Consider the following 19,856-nt stretch of genomic DNA (forward strand, 5'->3'; position numbering starts at 1 on the left):
GAAGGTCTTGCTTTCCATTCACAAATAATTGGCCTGCAATTGCACAATGTGTACAATCGCATTAACAACAGCTGCACTCCATATTGTTTACCAGTGGCAGCTTAATGAGCCACCACTAAGGAATCATTAATGTTATTTTTCCACACCTGTGCTTTTCCTGCTCTGACAAGTCAAATTGTTCAGTGCAGTTTGGATTTATTTGTGACCTAGAGAAGTCAACATAGAATTTTTTTGTCACTAATTTAACTCAATATACCTCCTGTAGAAGGGTACCCCAAAAGTGAATATATTGTCTTCACAGCAAGAATTAGTTATATGGATTCACTAAGCAAAAATGTCAAATCAACCAAAGAAGTGGTCTTCAACAACTAGTGGAGATCCTGTGCCAAAGGTCAATTACACTGACAGGTTAGATGCTATTCCTGAGGAATGAGCTAGTCCACTATGATGCAGATGAAAGAATAGTATAAAAATAAGAATCAGTTATGCTGTGTGGATTTAAATATTTATTGCGTGTTAACATGATTTGCATGTTTCTATCCTTATGTGAGACTCACTGAATGAGCTGCTTAAAATAAGATCGTTTTTTTGCATGGCGTGACCTAAATTGCGCTTCCCATAGCACTGAGCATGTTTGTATTTTTATTTGCAGCAAGTAAGGAGTTGTGCTGACCACAACCCAGTCCCCATCCAAATGTCAACCATAATAACGCAGCAAAGAGGCTGATTTATCTGAAGGCACAAATTGTTCAAGAACACTATTTTCACCCTCACTCCACTGCCTCCAACTGCTAATAACAAATATGTGTATCTTACATGGATGAAAAAATGTTTACTTTATATTTGTGAATTCTTTCCAAAAACAAGAGGAGGAGGAGTGTGTGGTTTTAAATTCCTATTAGAGTGCAATTACATAAAACAAAATTACTTCCACATTGATATTTTATAACAGTTTCTGCATGGCTGTTTTATTACTTGATTTGAAGCCTCACACCTTTTGTAACATGTAAAATATTAAGCAGCTATTCTAAATATGTTACAATAACAATAACCAAATGACCATGTGTGATATGAAAGGGGTGACAAACCCACAGAGAATTGGTACTATGGAGCAAAGAGCGTTTTAGCCACAATTAGCTCGTTGTTGTTGTTACTGGCTGCTGTTTTTAGCTTAAAAGCTGAATACACCCAATGATTAACTATCCAGCAGACAGCAGACAGACACAGTAAGTGGCTAGCTAACACAGCAGCATATTTATGGGTTAGAGAGCCTGATAGTTTTCTCAGGAATACAGAGTTAAAAGGAAACAGAACTAAAAGGAGCGTGACTCCAAATGAGTTCTAATGTACTGCTGTGTTATCTGTTAGCTAACGCGTTAGCAACAATTTGTTAATAGAGATTTAATTTAAGTACTGAAATGAAAACTTGCAAGACTTATGCTGCTGTTTCTGGCAATTTGCCCTATTATAAGCACATTCTCTTCCGTCCAGCACCAGATGAGAAACACATTTATTGTTGGCTGAGCTGTACCAGGGTTCCTTCTTGATTGCAATTTTGCAATGAACTCATTTTTCATTTTTGACAACAACAAGATCATAACACGGATAAGTTTGTTGAAAATTATTTTGTTTAAATTGCATGTTTGCAGGGTGAAATGGTCCAAGTGAAAGGCAACACTGAGGATCAGGCCAATTTCTTTTAAAGTAAACATGTTGGCAGGTGCATGACAAATCTGTTCAGAACCTCTAGACTTGGCCTATTTTATTCTGTTGACTACTTTGTTGTTCAAGATATTACCTATGACCCATCCCTCTGGGCGACATCAATCAAACATCATCTGCACATGCTCATGACATAAAATATGACTGATCAGGCAACATAATTGAAAACACCTGTCTGGAAGTTTAAGCAGGGTTCCTGCAGATTTCACCAAGTCAAATTTAAAACTTTTTAAGACCTTAAGACCATTATGTATGACATTTATGACCTATATCATAACATAAAAAAAGGACTCCAGCGGCCATACACCCAACGTTCCCAGTTCAATTGTTTTCTTGCATAAGATGCAGTAGGCTTCAAATATGTTGTTAGCAACTGTCTTTAACCAAAACCAAAACTCAAGCAGAGTATTGCTAAACTTGCACTTCCCCATACATAAAGAATCAAATCTTTTTTATGTCTGTGGTACAATCCGAAAAAGCCTTGCGCCAATAACACGAAAGCTGATTGGCTACAGCTGCATGAGAATAAACTAGGTTACACGCCTGTTCATAATTTCTGCTGTTGTCTTCACATTGTCACACTTTTCAGACAGTACATGAGAAATACTGATCTCCAAGACAATTAAAGCACCAGTCAAAGGCGAGGACAACCCACTGAACATGTTTGAATAGATGTTCTTCTGTCTCAACTCACCAGCTTGCCAGACCCTTTACAAGAATAGTCACAACAATGAAAACATCAATCTTACTTTGCCTTTATTGACCAGTTAACCTTATAATTTGTTGTTTTTGTCCTTTCATTTCATGTTGTGGTGTAAATTGAGAATGTTGGTTTATTTTGCACAATGATGACACTTTTCATCTATATGTTTTGATTTCAACGCAATCATGAATCCATCCAGAATGCTGGCTAAGTCTTTGTTATTATCACATAAGGCATGAGACTTAAACAATTATGAACATTTTGAGGATTTAAATGTGCAGTGGTTGCAGAATGGCGCCCCCTGCTGAGACATCTGGCTTTGATTGCAGAATGTTTCAGTGAATTCAAGAAATATTTATTTATATTCTAGTTGTTTGATGAATGAAAGAATACTGTCTCTTTTTCAGAGAAAAAAATCCTATATCAAAGTTGTAGATGTCAGACACACGCCTAAATTAAAAGGATATTACAAGTTTTACAACTGTCACATTGCATCACAATGTGTTTTGTGGGCAATGCAGTCCAGCTCTAATCTTAATAGTAATGATACACTTTTTTTGTGTTTTATCGGGATATTATATTCACTTTAGTCTTCCACAGGCATGTGGGTTAAGAACCAGGATTGTCAGGTGGATGTATTCTCTCTGACCACTGCACCTACCTGCTCCCTAAACTGACCAGTCATATCAACTTTGTTGATCATTGCACTGGTTTCTGCTCATCAAAGTGCAGCAAAAAACAAGTGCCAAACAAGTCTATGGAATTACCCTTTTTCAGACCACAATGTTATATCTCATTACAAAAAGTTGGACCTAGTCTCTCTGATCTACAAAAAAAATATGATAAATCATCCTTTTGTGAATCACCAGGCAAACCAAATATCAATATTTTTCGTCATTGTTTTAGTCGATAAAATTCATCAGCATAGTGTTCCGACAAAGACAACCTGTCTGACATTATACCGGAAGGCACTACATTTCTTCGGAGAAAATACAGAGCATTGCCTGTTGAGAGAAGAAATTTGGAGACAGTGCGCGCTGTCCTTTCAGCACCAATGTTAACAACAAAAGCAGTGGAAAAAAAACTCAGGTCTTGGTAAAACACGTTACATTTTCCCGTAAAGACGGCAAGCAAGTTTAGACATTTTGAAAAAAGAACTTATGTGCACCTCCATTAACTTTATTTTCATGGTTCTGAAACATGCTGACGGTGGTTTTATTATAGAGTAAACTAGGCTACCCTGGTCTCACGGGTCAGACAGATTTGGGGAGGGGGGTGGCAATTGCACGCCCAGACTTAAAGAAAGCTGTACTAATCTGAGGAGAAAACGTCTGTAGGCTCAAACTCAACTACGCTGCGTGTATTCGGTTGTTTTAACCAGAAACTAAAGTACAATAACTTCTAAAACCCGTGCGTAATTCATTTTAAAAGAATTATCCTTAAACGGTGCGTATAGCCTAATTGGGTTTCAACTCCCATGATGGATGTAAAGTGCGCAATGGCTCCAAATGAAGTTATGAGAATCAGAAGGATATGGGCGCGTTTCTACTAAGATGCCAGTATTTGCACAGTGTGCTGTGCTGATTTGACATTTCATTGGAAGTGTTATTGGGGAAAACGCTTCCTGTAACTGCGTATCGCACAGATAAATGGAGTAACGGAAAGGAGGGGGCGCAGAGAACTTTACACGGCGTTCAAGTGATGGTCAGTCAACTCAAGTGGACTTTCCGCTTCAGGAGTGCCAATACCGTCTTATTATTGTCACAGTAACCCACAAGGGACAGGTCACCGCGTCTGAGAGACAGAATAAAAAGTGAGCTGGCCCGCTACTTGAGCAAGGACGCACACGGGACTTGGAGCACCGGATCTTTCAGCTGTTTGTCCACTCTCTCCCTACAGTCGGCCGGTGTAGAGGATGACAACAGATGTTCAGCGAATACTTGTATGACTTCAGAAGCTTTGCTTTTTCCAACAGAGGACCAGGCTATACGGGGACATATTTCGTACTGGACACAAGCAGGAACCTAAAGTTGCGCTCAGTTCGTTTAATTTCCATCCTTGTTGAGCGCACGCAACGTAATTCTACATTATTGGAAAAGGCTGTATCGACCTGAAGGTAATTGCATTTGTAATATTCTATTAGACATTTCTTTCCCGAATTACTTCATTTGGTCAACTAAAAGCATCATGTTCATATGTGTTGCTGCTCTCACGACCACGTTGTAATTTGTTCTTAACTCTCTTTTGCAAAAGAAGAAATCTTGATCTCGTTGCGATTTCTTAAATAAATAAATAAATAATAATGCCTCAATAGAGACATCAAGACAGTCTACAGGCTAAATCACCTGTAACATAGGTAGACTATTTGTATTTATGTATGGCTAATAGCATCCAGTGAATTGCCTCTACATCGATTTCTAAAGAATGTATAGGCCGAACTGGATACAATCTGATGCGGGTTTGTTATGTAAGCTGGCTTAGAGAACGAATAACGTGGAAGTGGTTGTACAAAGTTTCTACTATTGTGACTATGTGATGTGTTTTTCCTTGTTAAATGAAAGCAAATGGGAATTTCTTTCTGGCTCATTAAATGACATGAGAAGCACTTTGACATCCATTCTCGATCTCTCTTACAGATCTTCAACTTTATTCCCCAGAAGCGTTGAAGAAGGAGTTCACTTTCTCTCTCTCTCTCTCTCTCTCTCTCTCTCTCTCTCTCCCCCCCCCCCCCCCCCCCCCCCCCCCCACGGGAGCTATGAGGGGACTGCGTAAGCACGTCACTATGCGAATGGTGCTACTGATATGCACGCTGACCGGCCACTGCAGCGTGAGCGCACCGTCGGCGGCCGCGGCGTCAGCTGCAGCCGGCCGGAGCGCGCAGCAGGACTTAATGCGGATGGTAGAGATCGTAAAACACGTGGAGAGCCGGGGACGCCACATCGCAAAAACGGAAGCCCCGTTAACATCAAGGTCGAGGATCATTCCGGTGGAACCAAAGGATTTACGCAACTTGAAAACAGACAGAAGGGATCAGACAGCCGGTGAGTGATGGCTTGTCGTCGGGGCGGGACCCATGTGTTCTCTCTCAAGAGGATGATGTAGCAAATAATAAAGGATGTGGCCTACTGGGATAAGTCTAATATTCAGATTGCCAAGTCATAGTAAACTGACAGAACTAACACGGGATAAAGTTAAAGGGCTGTTGCACCCAAATCACCAAAAACATTTTTACCTACCTTAAGTAATATGTAGTCATGCAGATATTTGGTTGAAGGCAGAAATCTCAAAACCTGTGCAATTTAAACAAAAAACATCTTTTTGTTTCATTATGATTTCCTGCTTTCTTTTTTTTTGTTTACGTCTAACTGGATATCAACATTTACCCAGGTTACAATGTTCCGTCAAAGGCATTCCTGCTCAAGGTGATGCCAGATGCCCTCTGAGAAAATCAATTTAGGTAATAATGTGCTATTTTAAGGCAGCTAACACTTCGTTCCCCTCTTCTCTCTTTCCACAGCCGTAATCCCCAGAGATCTCAGAAAGAAGGAGAAATTCCTAAAACATATGACAGGTAAGGCTACTTCCGTGTCACTGGTGCTTGAGTGTCAAAAGTTAGAGAAGGAATGTTCTGAAAGAAACAAAGTGTTATGGGATGGATGAAGTGTGGTTGAGAAAATACAAAAAAAAACTGAATGATAACCTCACATACTGGGACTATGACTTTAAAACATAGTTAGTGCTAGTGGCTGCAGAGCTGGAAATGTTTTCACAGTTTGCTGTTTTCCCTTTCAGGTCCGCTTTACTTCAGTCCCAAGTGCAGGAAGCACGTGTACAGACTCTACCACCACACCAGAGACTGCACTATACCTGCATGTAAGCCCTTACACGATGAGAACGAATACTCTCTTTGTCATGCCAATAAACACTTTTTGTAAGAAAATATATCCACTCATTAGCAATGTCTCTCCGCTTCTTCTCTTCTCAGATTTCAAAAGATGTGCTCGGCTTCTCACCAGACTGGCCGGCAGCCCACAGTGCACAGAGGGGTAGCACACACAAGGTACTGTAATATATCCACATCTTATTTGAACTAATGACGTGTGCTGTTTAAGGTTAAAGAGATGTTGGAAGAATTTTGAGTGTTTCTTCTATAAAAGGGTCCATTGGTACCTACAATTTTATTAGGGCCCGAGCGCCGACAGCGGCGAAGGCCCTATTGGAATTATTATTCTTAATTTTTTCCGTCAAATGAATTGCCTTTTTGAGGGACTTATCATATTCAAAAACTCACCATATTTGGCGGTCGCATCAGGTCTAGTGAAAATTTACGTATTTTAATTTATAAATTGTATCCCTCTACTACACTATATTGCAAAGGGAAATGTTGTTATAATGACTAGTTGCTTTGATGCTTCATATAATAATCCAATAATATACTACTCCAAAAGAGGCCATTCTACATCATCAGTAATTTCACTTTTGACATGTTAACTTTTTTGCGGATATGTCTGTACTCTTATGTAAGTAAAACTCAGAATGGAGGATTTTAATTTGTAATTTTAGTGTTTTTACATTGTGCTGTTACTACTTACAGACAGAATCCTGTGCAATTAACGGCTGAAGTTCACAGTGTAAATATTAAAATGTTCACAATAGTGATATGCATGCCTCGTCCTTTTGCAGCAGCACAGCGAGATTGATTTATTGAAGTTTTTTTTGTAAAGCAAATCCTTTTGTCTAGTGCTGCTAAGTTGGTCACTGTGCTGAATTTTACTTCCTCTTCATTGCAGGTTGAAACCAAACAAGTTTTACACCAGAAAACAACTTGGGAAAAGGACAGTAAAAGGGAAGCCTAAAATACTCTGACCAGCCCCAACTGACATTAGGCACAGTATCGTCCTTCAGTGAGGCCTGCTGTGCTAAGGCATGGATTACTGCCTCCCACCGCTCTGGCTGGGGCTCGATGGTTGGCTGTCACCATGAGGCAGGCAACCAGCCAACAAAACCAGACCAAGATAAAGATAGTGAAGCTGAAAAGTGGAGAAAGAAACAAGTGGCTGAGAGAAACAAACATGAGGCCAATTTTCCTGCTGGCATCCATAAAGATGTTGCTAAGACAAAAAAAAAAAGGGATTGCATATTTTAATTTTGTTTATTTCCTCTAAGAAAAGAGCAAAATCCAAATGTACTATTTTTTGTATGACTTGCTTTCTACGAATGGTTTGCTCTGTATTGAGTGTTGTGGGTTGAGCCCGTCATTTCTGCTGCACTGCAGGTCTCACAGAGTCCTGGCATCACTCACGGCATAGTTTCAGCCCACTTGTGCTCACACTGAGAAAGAACTGTGATTAAATTATTAATTACATGAACATTTCGCTGCGTCTTTGCAAGACATGTTAAAAAAGGAAGTGGCGGTTGTAAGTCACAGCCCTCCTGTGGATCTTGGTAGAGCGTGGGGAAGTCTATATTTATATATTATTTGAGTTGTCACAAAGTTCCACTGTACAGACTATAGGCCATATGAAACAAGAGAAATATGATGTACATACTGTAAAGCAAAGCATGAGAGGAATCTACCTATCTGCCATAAATTAAAGTGACTGGCATTGAAATGGTCATTAAATGGCTGTTAAATACATATATCTAAAAATTAAATATATTTAAATAAATTATAAGATTGGTAAATATATGAATGGTCTTTGTCTTATATTTTCTCTAATGTCACTGTCTTCCAATGTGGAATACTTCTGCAACTACAGATCTGGTAAATGTCCCACTGCAGGTCAGCTTAATTCAGTCATGAACACATTCATACTGGGAAAGAAACTAATTTAAAATTGGAACAGTTTATTTTCATAATTTTTCAAATTATAGAACAACTTATTTTCCCACTTGACTCCATTGAACTTGTTTTAAGTTTTGAGATTTGTGCCATTTAGGTACATCTTGGTGGATGGCTCCTGCCTTTCCAAAAACAATATCTTGATAACGCGTACTCATACGATCCATAGACCTCACACTAGAACACTTTCACTGGAAGTACTTGATACCAAAACACAGAACACTGTTGATAGTTTAAGTTGTAGTTTTAAGATCCTTGTTTATGTATGGATTAAGAAAGGAGATTTAACATGCCAATTAGTGAGCTGTGGAGCTGTGGAGGTGCTGGCAGGCACATTTTGTTGCCATCAGACAGAGCAGGGCTACTGACTTCTCCCTTCTTCCAGTCTTTAAAATAAGCAAACTGGCTTGGAAATGGTTATTTAGCGTATTTAGCGTACAGATATGAGTGGTATCAATCTTTTTCATCTAACTCTGTGCAAGAAAGCTAATGGGCATATTTCCCAAATGTCAAACTATTCCTTTAACTGAACTTTGTGGCCATAATTTGCTTGTACCTGTGTGGATTTGTACAGGTTGTTTGGTAGGAGATATTAACAATGAACTACTTTTTGCTTGAGTTCAGTACTAAATAAAGCTCAGATTGGACCACATTGTGTCCAAAAGACTAAGATGCAAACACCTCTCCAAGACCACAAAATAGATACATCTGCCATTTTTTTGAAATCTTACTCAATCCATCTTTGCTTCACATCCTTCATAGATAAGGCCCTATGACTTTAAGAAAAACACTCTAAAACTAAATTATTCAACAACTGGAAACCCTCCAGTCACCAGTTGGTATATCAAACTTTTCAGTTGTTAAATGATTTACAGGCCTTTCTCAATCACAACTTCCCCATGTGGAGATGAATTGCCCTGAATGGTAATTTGTATTGGCACTGATGAGTCTATCATGGGATTACCACCAGTAAGTGTTGGCTGGCGCACCGCTGGATAACTTTTGTGTCTATAAACAGGAGCTGAATGTTCCATTAATGGGAAATGAGTGAAAACAGACCCCGTTTCCTATTTCCGTTTTTAAATATTTACAAGATATATTTTATATCTAATATTTGTAAGGATATCTTGGGGTAATAGGTCTGAAAAAAAGGAGCTGCATGCCGAACAAGCAGTATAAAAAAAAAACCTAATCGTCCAACAAAGCATCCAGGAAGATTAGCAGCGTGCCAGCCTTTGACCTGTAAACCTCAGAGATGTCCAGTCATGCATTATCATCTGCAGAATATCTTCTTCATTAAAATAAATGCTTTAACATATTCAAATTGTAAAGATTACTGATTTGTGTGTAAAAAATAAGTCTCTGACAGTCATACTCCTTTATCTATTTTATTAATCACTTGGATTTACAGGCTACAAACTTGTCCAGGCAGCGTCTTTCTAAATGTACAGTGTTATAACATTTACCACACCGAAACAAACGTGTTTCCTGATCTTCTACTGACATCAACAAGAGGGTTATAGTGATGAGTGCTTGTGAAACAATCAAAGCATTTTTGGTACATTTGTCATGGTAATCCAAAAGTTTCAGCAAAGATTGTTTAAGGTCAGATGTCGTTAAGAGTTCATCTCCAGGAATGCTTTGCAGCAACGTACACACTGTTCGTACACCTTTTCAAAGTCTTTGTCACTCCCCTAAGAAATAAAACAGAAAAAAAGAGAAAATTAAATATGTTTCAGCCAAGTACTGATAGCTGCATCATACATTTGTTAGATCGGTTTTGGGCTGCAACTAAACAAATCAAATACAGCTGTGGTAGATATGTAGGGCCTGTTCTGTGGTGTGGTCGGCTCAAATTTGGATAAATAGCCTTTCTTCAGAGAGAAATACAGTGCCATAAGAAAGAAAGTGGCTTTAACGCAAACCCATTTTAACGGCGGCATTTTTTTTATTGTGAGATTAACGTTTTTTTTGGCTTAACAAACTTTGTAGTTTTTTTACACATGCTGTTGCAACAACTAGTAATGTTAGAAAAACTACAACACCACACCGGGTCTAGCTAGACCAGAAACACGCCGCACACACTTGTTTGGGCTTGCGAGCCAGCTAAAGAGTAGTAACGTTACGTTTTGAGTGGATGGCAAGTGCAAGACAATGAAATGTATGCCAATGAGATTCTGAATGGAAAGTTTACTTTTTAAAAGTTGCCAAATAGTTCCACTGACAAAACCAAAGTGATCTGTGTGTTTTGTCGTTGTGAGCTGAGCTCTCATCGCAGCACGCCCAGTCTGAAATACCACTTGATGGCCAAGCCCACAGCTGATGCTGATTCTCCACCCCCTTGTCAAAGTATTAATTTCACCCTTTTATTAATGGACAGTGTTACACTGTGTGAAAGAATATTTGCTCCATATGAGAATGTTACACTACAGTAGGCTATATGCCAGTGTTGATTTCAATAAAAAAACATTTGCACAAAGCAAGCCCATCCACATTTCCATGTTGATAAGAGCATTAAAAATCAAGGGACATTTAGAATAGATAAAAATGTGTGATTACTTACGGGTTAACTATGACATTAATGCGATTAATCACGATTAAATGTTATACTGTTTGACAGCACTAGGAATAGGTAAATACACTCCATGTAAACTAATAACACTCAGATAATTGTTTTCCTAATTGGCCTGATTATTAAATAATCTCAATATCAAATGTCCAAATAGGAAATAGTGTAGAAACCCTTTCACAATTAACCTGTAAATGACAATGCTCTATTATGTTACTGGGACAGTATTCTGTGAAAATAAAATACTACATTTTGTTGCAGAAACAACATACACTTTGTTTGGAGTACTACAAAACAAATAGCCTTAACATCATCCTTAAAGTAAAGCATGGAGTAGAGATCACCATAATTGGTTGTTTAGAAGGAAGAGTCATCTAATGCTTAATAGAAGTTGGGAGATGCAACACAAAAATGCCCCTAAACACAGTGAAACATAAACTACAAAATGTCTTAGACGTAAGAAAAATAGTGCTTCAGAATGGTTAGGGTCAAATGAAGTGAAAAGAGCCAGCCTTGGTCAAAACATTCCTGAAATATCAATATAGTTAAACCTTTTATAATGGGAAATGGCCTTAAATTCCTCTTGGCTAAAGTGGAGATGTGACAGTCACATGCAGGAAACGTTTTGATTGTACTGCTGTAAAATGACTAAAAACAAAAAAGGTTAATCTTTTCTTGGCATGCACTATACTGCCAAAAGCAGCAAGAGTAATTCTGAAATTGTAGTTTCGACAGTACAAAGTGGTGGGCTTTGCCAAAATCTAGATTAGATTCTAATTCTACTTCAAACTTCAAAAATGACACAATCATCACTATCTCCACAGCGCTGCGGAGGAAGGTCTGGCTACAGGAGAGTACACTCTGGGATGTTTGCATTTCTTTAACCAATCACAAAACGTCTTGGGCGTCGCTAAGCTCCGGACGCAGCGAGCGCGGCTCTGCAAAATAGTCTCGGGAAGAAACATGTTCAATAAGAAAACCCTGCATACAATTTTAAATGAAGTTAAAACTGTTCACACAATACAGAAACATGAGCTGTTTAAATTAGCTGGATACATGATTAAACGTCATTGTCTCTTACCAGTGTTATCGCCGCGTGTATTAAGCAAATCTCCACCAATCTGTCCCAAAACCTCCAAGTTCGAGAGTAAATGCCGTGAACATATTCTTTGTAAATCTTTAGAATGATTCCCTGAATGAACCAAACGGGCCTGTCTTGTTGCAAGATCCAAATTTTCTTTAAAACTTAATTTTTTTCATCAAAATCCCAAACAAATCCATCCAACAGTTGTCGAGATATGTCAATGACAACCAAACAAATGAACCTCAACTCCTTCCCTTCTGGACTGTTATAATAAGAATAACCCAGACCTATGTGTTAAATGTGCCCTAGAAGAGGGTACACTGTTTTTGTTGTCTGTGAACTACCCAAAAATTAGAGAATTCTGGGAAAAGGTTGTACAGACTCTGTCTGATATTACCTCTGTAATGCTACCTGTATGTCCTAAGATTTCCATCCTTGGTCTTTGTCTACTTGGGACAAGACTATCAAGTGCTCATGAAAAACAATCAATGTATGTTCACTACAAGCTCAACACTGTATTGCTACTTCATGGAAGAGCAATGAGGCACCTTCAGGGGGATTATGGTTTTACTAACATACACAAACAAGGGAAAAATTCAGAGCTTCTACAAACTATGGGGATAATTTACTGAATACCTTGAGAATGATCTATCCAAAGGTCTACCAAGTAACTGATTCATGCTGCTGTATTGTTTCAGGTAAAAAGCAGTTGTCTTAAGCATGGTTGTACGTAAGTGTGTGTACACATACAGTACATATGTAGATCTTGATATACTGATAAGAGCTATGTGTGGGATGGTAGGTTATATAGAGTTGTGTTCAAAATAATAGCAGTCCAACATCACTAACCTCATGAATCATATTTTTTGGTAGAAGTGATATTTCTACATGGCAAATAATTTACTAGTAAGTGTAGTAAGTAAGAGTCATAGAAAACCAACAGACCAAACAGTCTTGACGTGCAAGCTGCTGATTCTGTGTAATTTAATCTGTAATTGAAAGGGTCATGTTGAAAATAATAGCAGTGTTGTGCTCAATTAGTGAGGTGATTGATTCTGTGAAGAAACAGGTGTCAATTATGGCCCATATTTAAGGAAGGAAGAAAGCAAATGTGCATGCTGGTTATAGTGCATTTCACACTAAAATATTCACACACTGGGTCATTCCAGACATTGCTCTGAGGAAACACAGACTTTGATGAAAAGTTGATTTGAGAGGGGAAAACATATAAAGAAGTGCAGAAAATTCTAGGCTGCTCAGCCAAAATTATTTCAAATGCCTTGAAATGGCATCCAAAGCCTGAACAACGTGGGAAAAAAACAGTCAACTACAATTCGAATGGATCAAAGAATAGCCAAAATGGCAAAGGCTCAACCAATGATCAGCTCCAGGAAAATCAAAGAAGACTTAAAGTTACCTGTGAGTACTGTTACGATCAGAAGAAGGCTATGTGAAGCAAAGCTATCACAAGAAGTACCCCAAAAGTGCCATTGCTGAAAACAAGACAAGTACTGAATAGGTTGAAATTTGCCAAAGGACACATTGACTGGCCAAAGGAGAAATGGCGCAACATTCTGTGGACTGATGAGAACAAAACTGTTCTTTTTGTGTCTAGACACTGAATTCAAGCCTCAGTACACGGTGAAGACAGTAAAGCATGGTGGTGCAAAAATCATGATATGGGAATGTTTCTCATACTGTGGTGTTGGGCCTATTTATCGCATACCAGGGATCCTGGATAAGTTTCAATACATCAAAATACTTGAAGAGGTCATGTTGCCCTATGCTGAAGAGGAAATGTCTTTGAAATGGGTCTTTCAACAAGACAATGACCCAAAACACACCAGTAAGCGAGCAAAGTCTTGGTTCCAGATGAACAAGATTGATGTTATGGAGTGGCCAGCCCAATCCTCGGACCTCAGTCCCATAGAACACTTGTGGGGTGACATCAAAAATGCTGTTTCTGAGGCAAAACCCAGTGATGCAGAGGAATTGTAGAATGTAGTTCAATGGTCCTGGGCTGGAATACCTGTTCACAGGTGCTAGAAGTTGGTTGACTCCATGTAACACAGATGTGAAGCAGTTCTCAGAAATAATAGTTATGCAACTAAATATTAGTGCAAAAATTCTATTCACTTTATACAGTAAATGTTTGAGTTTGTAAAGAAAAATGTGAATTTTTTTTTGAACAGCCTAATATTCCTTTTTCTTCACTTTCTGTAAAGGTATAACACAAACTTGATCAATGTTGTCATGTTTTGATTTGGAATTGAATGTGCAGTGTTCCCAATGCATTGATATTATGGAATTAAAAGCTATTCTATTAAATTTTGAGCACAATTACTTTTTTATTTTTATTTTAAACACACTGCTATTATTCTGAACACAACTGTATGTGGTGTTATCGTCTGTCAATTTGGAGAAAAAAAATCCTATAAATTTAAAAGGATAGTTAAGCTGTTAGTTTGTCATTACATTCACACTAAATGGACAAGAAAACATCTGTCTTCATTTATCCTGACACATTCAGTGACTATCTGGCTCCTCTTTGCTCACTTTGCTGTCATGCCATGTGGTGAGGGACCACAATTCAATATTGTCAAGTATCCAAACCACATTCACTGTAAAGATCATTCAATCCCCCAGTTTTTCTAGCAAAAAGCTACCAGTAGAAAAATTTGTGCCGATCGCCATATAAATAAAAATGGTGATCAAAGCCAAAATCTGAGATGAATCATAACTGACTACAGTCCCATCAACTGTGGTCCACCACAACCTCCACATTACTGATTATTTGATGACTCTTTTAGGGTTCCACATAATGTAACTGCAGTTAGACACACATACATTATCATAGGGCCAATAAAGCTTTGGCTACACATCTTCCATCAAAAACAGATTACTTTTTGAGCTACATTATTGAATGTACAGCATATTATTAGTAATTCAACTTTCAAACCCTTAATAAAAAAAACTAAAAAACAAAGAACAAAGAACTGTGAAAAAGCAATCATAAAAGACTTGTTATAGGGCTGTCTAAGCAATTCAAAGAACACTTTCGTAAAAGTCATTTTCTGTAATGTGTACTGGGTAGGGATCGACCGATACTGGTTTTTCAAGGCTGATACAGATTAGTTAATGAAACTGGTTTACAATATTTACAATTTTACAATATTTACAGTGAAAATGAAAATCTTTGTCAAAATTAAGATTTTGGAATGTTACAAACTCCAACACAAAACCTTATTTAAATGCTTTAAGAAATTATACAATAAATTAGAAGCGTTATAATATAATACTATCTTTTACTGTGTTGATAGTGTTGTGAGCGGGACATAAGGTCAGATTCAGTGGTGAGTGAAACCGAAGCAGAGGAACAGACAGAGCTGTAGCGGGGCCAAAGTAGCGCACTTTCTAATTAATTAACTTTGCAGATTATCTGTATTAGCGTTTTATTTGCCTGACAACTGATAAACTGCCAAAAAACGGGCCGATGATCGGCCAGGGGCGACAATTGGTTTATCCCTAGTACTGGGCTCAAAGGGTTCAAAAGCATATTTATGGATAATGTTTAGCCATTTATTTAAATCAAGTTCACAAAGAACTGACTGTGCTGTCATTTCACCGTTTGTCAACTGTTTTGTTGTGAGAGGATATTACACACATTTTTTTTATTATTTGCAGACATGGTTCACTATGCACCATCAAACTGTTTGAAGGTTAGTTTAAAAGGCCCTGAAAACCGATGTTCTCAATCAGCTATCATGAACAAAACTTTAAGAATGAATTAAGAACAGAAGTTCTTTCGCTAGCTAGAGTGCAACACTACGAAGGTCTTCCAGTAGAGTCTGAACCCCGCCCCCCAGTGTAGCCGTTCTGAGCAACTATAAACACTCAATTTACAAAGCGGTCAGTCAATACGTCGCAAGAATTAGCTCTGATCAAGTATACCGACACTGCTTAACACTGACATGGTATATACACCGTTATCTTTTCTGCAAATACATTTACAATTGACGACAATAGTGTCAAATGTGTCAACAAGAGCTTGAATTTTGTGTTTCCAATCTCTGCTCCAGATTGTCTATTACCACTGATTTCTCCAGTAATATATTATCCTAATATGGTGATCATTAGAATAAAATAAGAAGCTTTTGTCCTTATATTACAATTAATGCGGAGCATAAAAGAATCTATATTGCACACATCTGTACAGTATATAAAAATATAACATTAAAATCTAACATTGGAAGAATTGTCTTAATTATGACTGAAAATTTTTAACACGAGAATGTAATTGTACACTTACATAATACGGGTCTTCGATGATGAGCTGCTTCTGTGGGTCATATGAACCAAGAAGCTCAATCTTTGAATGGTAATTTTTCACAAGTTTGGCTTTCCTGTTCAACTCACTGTAAAGACAAGAGCAAGCATGTTACTCTAGAAGAACATGTTTTTAACATATCACAAAACCAGAATAAGCGTTTTCAAGTATGATGTGGAACATCTTTCTCACCCTATATGCAAAGCTGTCACGTAAAAAACTTCCAATAATGGACAGAATTTAACAACCACATGACAATGACAACCATGTGACTAACTTCCCCCAAAAGCACTAACATACAATGGTATAAGCTTACATGAACTGAAAAGTAAATATAACACAGTTTAATAAACCAATCACAAACTAAAAGTAATGCAATTCAATAACTAAAGAAGGTCAAACAATCAAACAATTTCAAATTGACAACAATGAGATAGTTTCTGTTAAAAGAAATCTAAACATGGACAAAGTTTCTTTTGTCTTAGATGGGGTCTCATTTTCTTAGTCTGGTCAGCTTAACATTTGTGCAGAAAAAAACATAACGTGGGAGAGAAAGGGTGAAAAAACTTGCCCAAAGAGCAAAGACGAGGCATCCAAAGAACTCAGTAAGCTGCTTACAGATCAGATCTGCCTTAGGCATGTGATCTCAAAATGATCCCTAAACGTTCAAAGTATCAAAAAATATCCCTCCCCCTGACCTTTGGAAAGAGCTTAAGAAAGAATATGGCTAATTAAGAAGGGAGGCATTCACCTACACGTTAGTTATAGCTCAATGTTGCCACCATTTTGATGTGCATGTAAAGGGTTAGCACATTTAGTTAATGAAGACAGTTAGTGGACAACCAAGTTTGAACCCTTTCAAGGAAAATTAGTGTTTTGATCCCAGGCAACCATTAATAAGTGGGACATGACACCAGTGTTTTTAACGACTCTGCAAGCCACATTCACAGCAACAATAAACACTGCTGCTGCAAGCTGAAATAACCGTACCTTAAATTGTTGTCATCCATGCAGAGAATGTAGTCAAAGCTCATGAAATCATCCTTGGTTACCTGAAAGTAAAGAAGAAATACAGGACAAAAAAAAAAAAAATCAATTAACTAATGTTATACAGTATTTTTTCTGATGCCATTTAGATTACTTTTCCTTTATGCAGAGCAGTTATGTTACATACTTCTAAAAATGAACAGATTATATAGATGTTATGATAATGACATCCATGGGAATAACTTCCTCGGTATAAGCTTTTGTTTATACCTTGAGAGAGGGTTCAATGACATGCAGAAAAAAATCAATCGTTTCTAATGCAACAATAAAGATAGTTTGGTAATTTAAAGTTATAATCCTTACATTTTTCATGAAATCAAATCCTGTTTTTGGTCATATTTATGGCCAGCATTTTTTCTGGAATAGACCATGCATGTACATTCTGTTGTTCTCACACTGCATAGAAGTTTTCATTGTTAGTGGTGCCATTGCTGCACTGGATTCCAATTGCTTTCACAGGAACGAGGGATTTATAGGCAACGAGGCATGCAAGTAATCCAATGTTAGCTTTTATTTTTTAAAGCCAAAGTTTATTATTAGCTCTTTTAACCCTATTTTAAGGGGTTCCTCTTTTTTAACCTCTAGCAAAAGGACTTAACAAAATTGGCTTTGACAATGGTTTAAAATGAGGACAGAAATGTATTTGTTAAACCTCAAACACATAATTTGTTGGAGGAGTAACACCGAATGTAAACATACTCGTTTGTTTACAGAAAAACTCCACACGGCACCTTTATTGCAAACTGAACATTTCCTACTGCTGCTCCATCATATTAAAAGTTTTCAACTGGCAAACGCGTTATTATCGAACCCACGTAATTTCTAGGAAAGGCCCGCCCTATGAAACAGCTCGATTGGTTGGGGATAGGCTTTGACCTCAAGAAAGTGAGAGAATAGAAATTTATAATGTCAAAAACTATTATTTGCTAGCATATATGATTCCTATTCAGTGTATGGTAGCCTTTACAATGTTATTTATTTCTTGGCAACCCCCCCCCCCACACACACACACTGTTGCTTGATTGTAATAAAGCATCAACAGAGAGAAGCTGTCTCCATTTCTTTTGTTAACAGGGCAAAGTTGGAAACCAGACTCTGCTTTAAATACAGTCCTAATCTAGTCCTGACTAACACGTTTCAAATAATTTCACTGGAGTTACCGTTATTATTGTCATCATCAATGTGGAGGAAAAAGTTTATTTTGCATTTTTGATCCTTGACACCAGCTAAGTGGGTCACTTGTATAACTTGTTGATTCACTGTTGTATAACTATTATTATTGTTTTGGGTTTCATTTATCAATTGTACGTGTTTCATTTATCAACTGTATAATTGTTTTGTGTTTCATTTATCATTGTTTTACTTAGCATAAGCCTTATATAACCTGTTTTGATCACATATACTCATGTTTTGACTACAGCTTTCCATCGAGCTCATGTTTTGAGAGAACGGTGCTCCTGTTCTGGAAACATGGTTTCGAAGCAGGTGCGCCGGACTCACCAAGGACTGGGCTGGGAGCGAGGGTTGGCCCCCCCCGTTCACACACCATCCTTGTTTTGGTAAGAGAATAAAAAGACGGAGAAACCCTCGGTCCAACAGAGCTTTCTGCGAGTCGCGTACGAGACGTCCAGCTACGTTGATGCGGGCCCTGCCGGACTGACGGCTCTCCAGTCCTGTGTTGAGGTAAGAGCTCTGAAGTAGTGTATACTATGCATCACGTATGGAGTGCATGTCTGTTGCATGCTGTTTGCTTTGCTGTATTCTGTGGGAAATAAAAGGATATATATTCTAGCAGGTACGGCCTCTGAGTGTTTGTCTGTAAAGGAGAGTGTACTTTACAGTGTTGTTGATTATTGACAGTGTGAGTTTGTTGCTCACATCTGTACGGGATTCCGCGGGGGATAAAAGGGAAATTATCTTAGCGGAAGCAGTGTTGTGATTATTGACAGTGTGAGGTTGTTGCTCACATCTGTACGGGATTCCGCGGGGGATAAAAGGAAATTATCTTAGCGGAAAACAGTGTTTTTAGTACTTATTTGCTTGCAGCCGACCACCCCGCAATCCTGTCTAAAGATTTCACAAAACAATCAATACCCAATTCAATCTAATTGGAGGGTAATATACGTTGCACTTGACGCACCACTACAAGACGACAAGACAGATTCGGCGGCATTAACTTGCTGTAAATCATTGCGGCTTCATGGCGGTAATGTTAGCACATAGTAGTATGGACAGCGACATGATTGAAAATGAAGAAAACAAGAGATCCCAGTGATTCGACACACAAGCAGCAAGACATTCCCAATCATCCTCGGCCTTATCTGAGAAAGATGTTTGAGATAGTGAGAATAATCAAGAATGACTCCTGGCCAATGTCTTGGGAAACTTCTTAGTTAATGTCCGTTTAGCAATTCATATTTTTATCCTTTTTTATTTCTTTCCAGAAGTCATATTTGAGCACACACACATGCATGTAGATTCCTTTAAAAGTTAAGGGAAGGATTAAAAAAGAGAAATTGGATCTGTGAATTCTCACAGAATCAAAATTGAATTCATATCTTG

General features: G+C 38.0%; 2 protein-coding genes across 4 annotated transcripts in view; one reads left to right on the plus strand and one right to left on the minus strand.

The window, feature by feature from the left end:
* Positions 1-3,731: 3,731 nt before the first annotated feature.
* On the plus strand, positions 3,732-7,533 carry alkal2a (ALK and LTK ligand 2a). Its single transcript, XM_032543187.1, has 6 exons — positions 3,732-4,541; positions 5,062-5,466; positions 5,943-5,996; positions 6,218-6,298; positions 6,411-6,485; positions 7,216-7,533. Exons 2-5 carry the CDS (start codon positions 5,181-5,183, stop codon positions 6,473-6,475), a joined length of 486 nt encoding a protein of 161 aa, XP_032399078.1. The 5' UTR covers positions 3,732-4,541; positions 5,062-5,180; the 3' UTR covers positions 6,476-6,485; positions 7,216-7,533.
* Positions 7,534-9,641: 2,108 nt separating this feature from the next.
* Positions 9,642-19,856, minus strand: part of acp1 (acid phosphatase 1) — an 18,551-nt gene continuing 8,336 nt past the window's right edge. For all 3 annotated transcript variants that reach the window (XM_032543186.1, XM_032543185.1, XM_032543183.1), the window contains 3 exons: positions 17,238-17,299; positions 16,230-16,335; positions 9,642-9,961 (listed from right to left, as the gene is read on the minus strand). In XM_032543186.1, coding sequence (XP_032399077.1) covers positions 9,884-9,961; positions 16,230-16,335; positions 17,238-17,299 — 246 coding nt within the window. In that variant the 3' untranslated portion in view covers positions 9,642-9,883. The remainder of the gene's footprint in view (positions 9,962-16,229; positions 16,336-17,237; positions 17,300-19,856) is intronic.

The sequence above is a fragment of the Etheostoma spectabile genome, chromosome 18 (assembly GCF_008692095.1).
Source record: "Etheostoma spectabile isolate EspeVRDwgs_2016 chromosome 18, UIUC_Espe_1.0, whole genome shotgun sequence".
NCBI lineage: Eukaryota > Metazoa > Chordata > Actinopteri > Perciformes > Percidae > Etheostoma > Etheostoma spectabile.

Coding starts and splice junctions, on each gene's coding strand:
- alkal2a (XM_032543187.1), top strand. CDS start 5,181: ATGAGGGGACTGCGTAAGCACGTCACTATGCGAATGGTGCTACTGATA. Junction 5,467..5,942: donor CAGAAGGGATCAGACAGCCG/GTGAGTGATGGC, acceptor CTCTTTCCACAG/CCGTAATCCCCAGAGATCTC. Junction 5,997..6,217: donor ATTCCTAAAACATATGACAG/GTAAGGCTACTT, acceptor TTTCCCTTTCAG/GTCCGCTTTACTTCAGTCCC.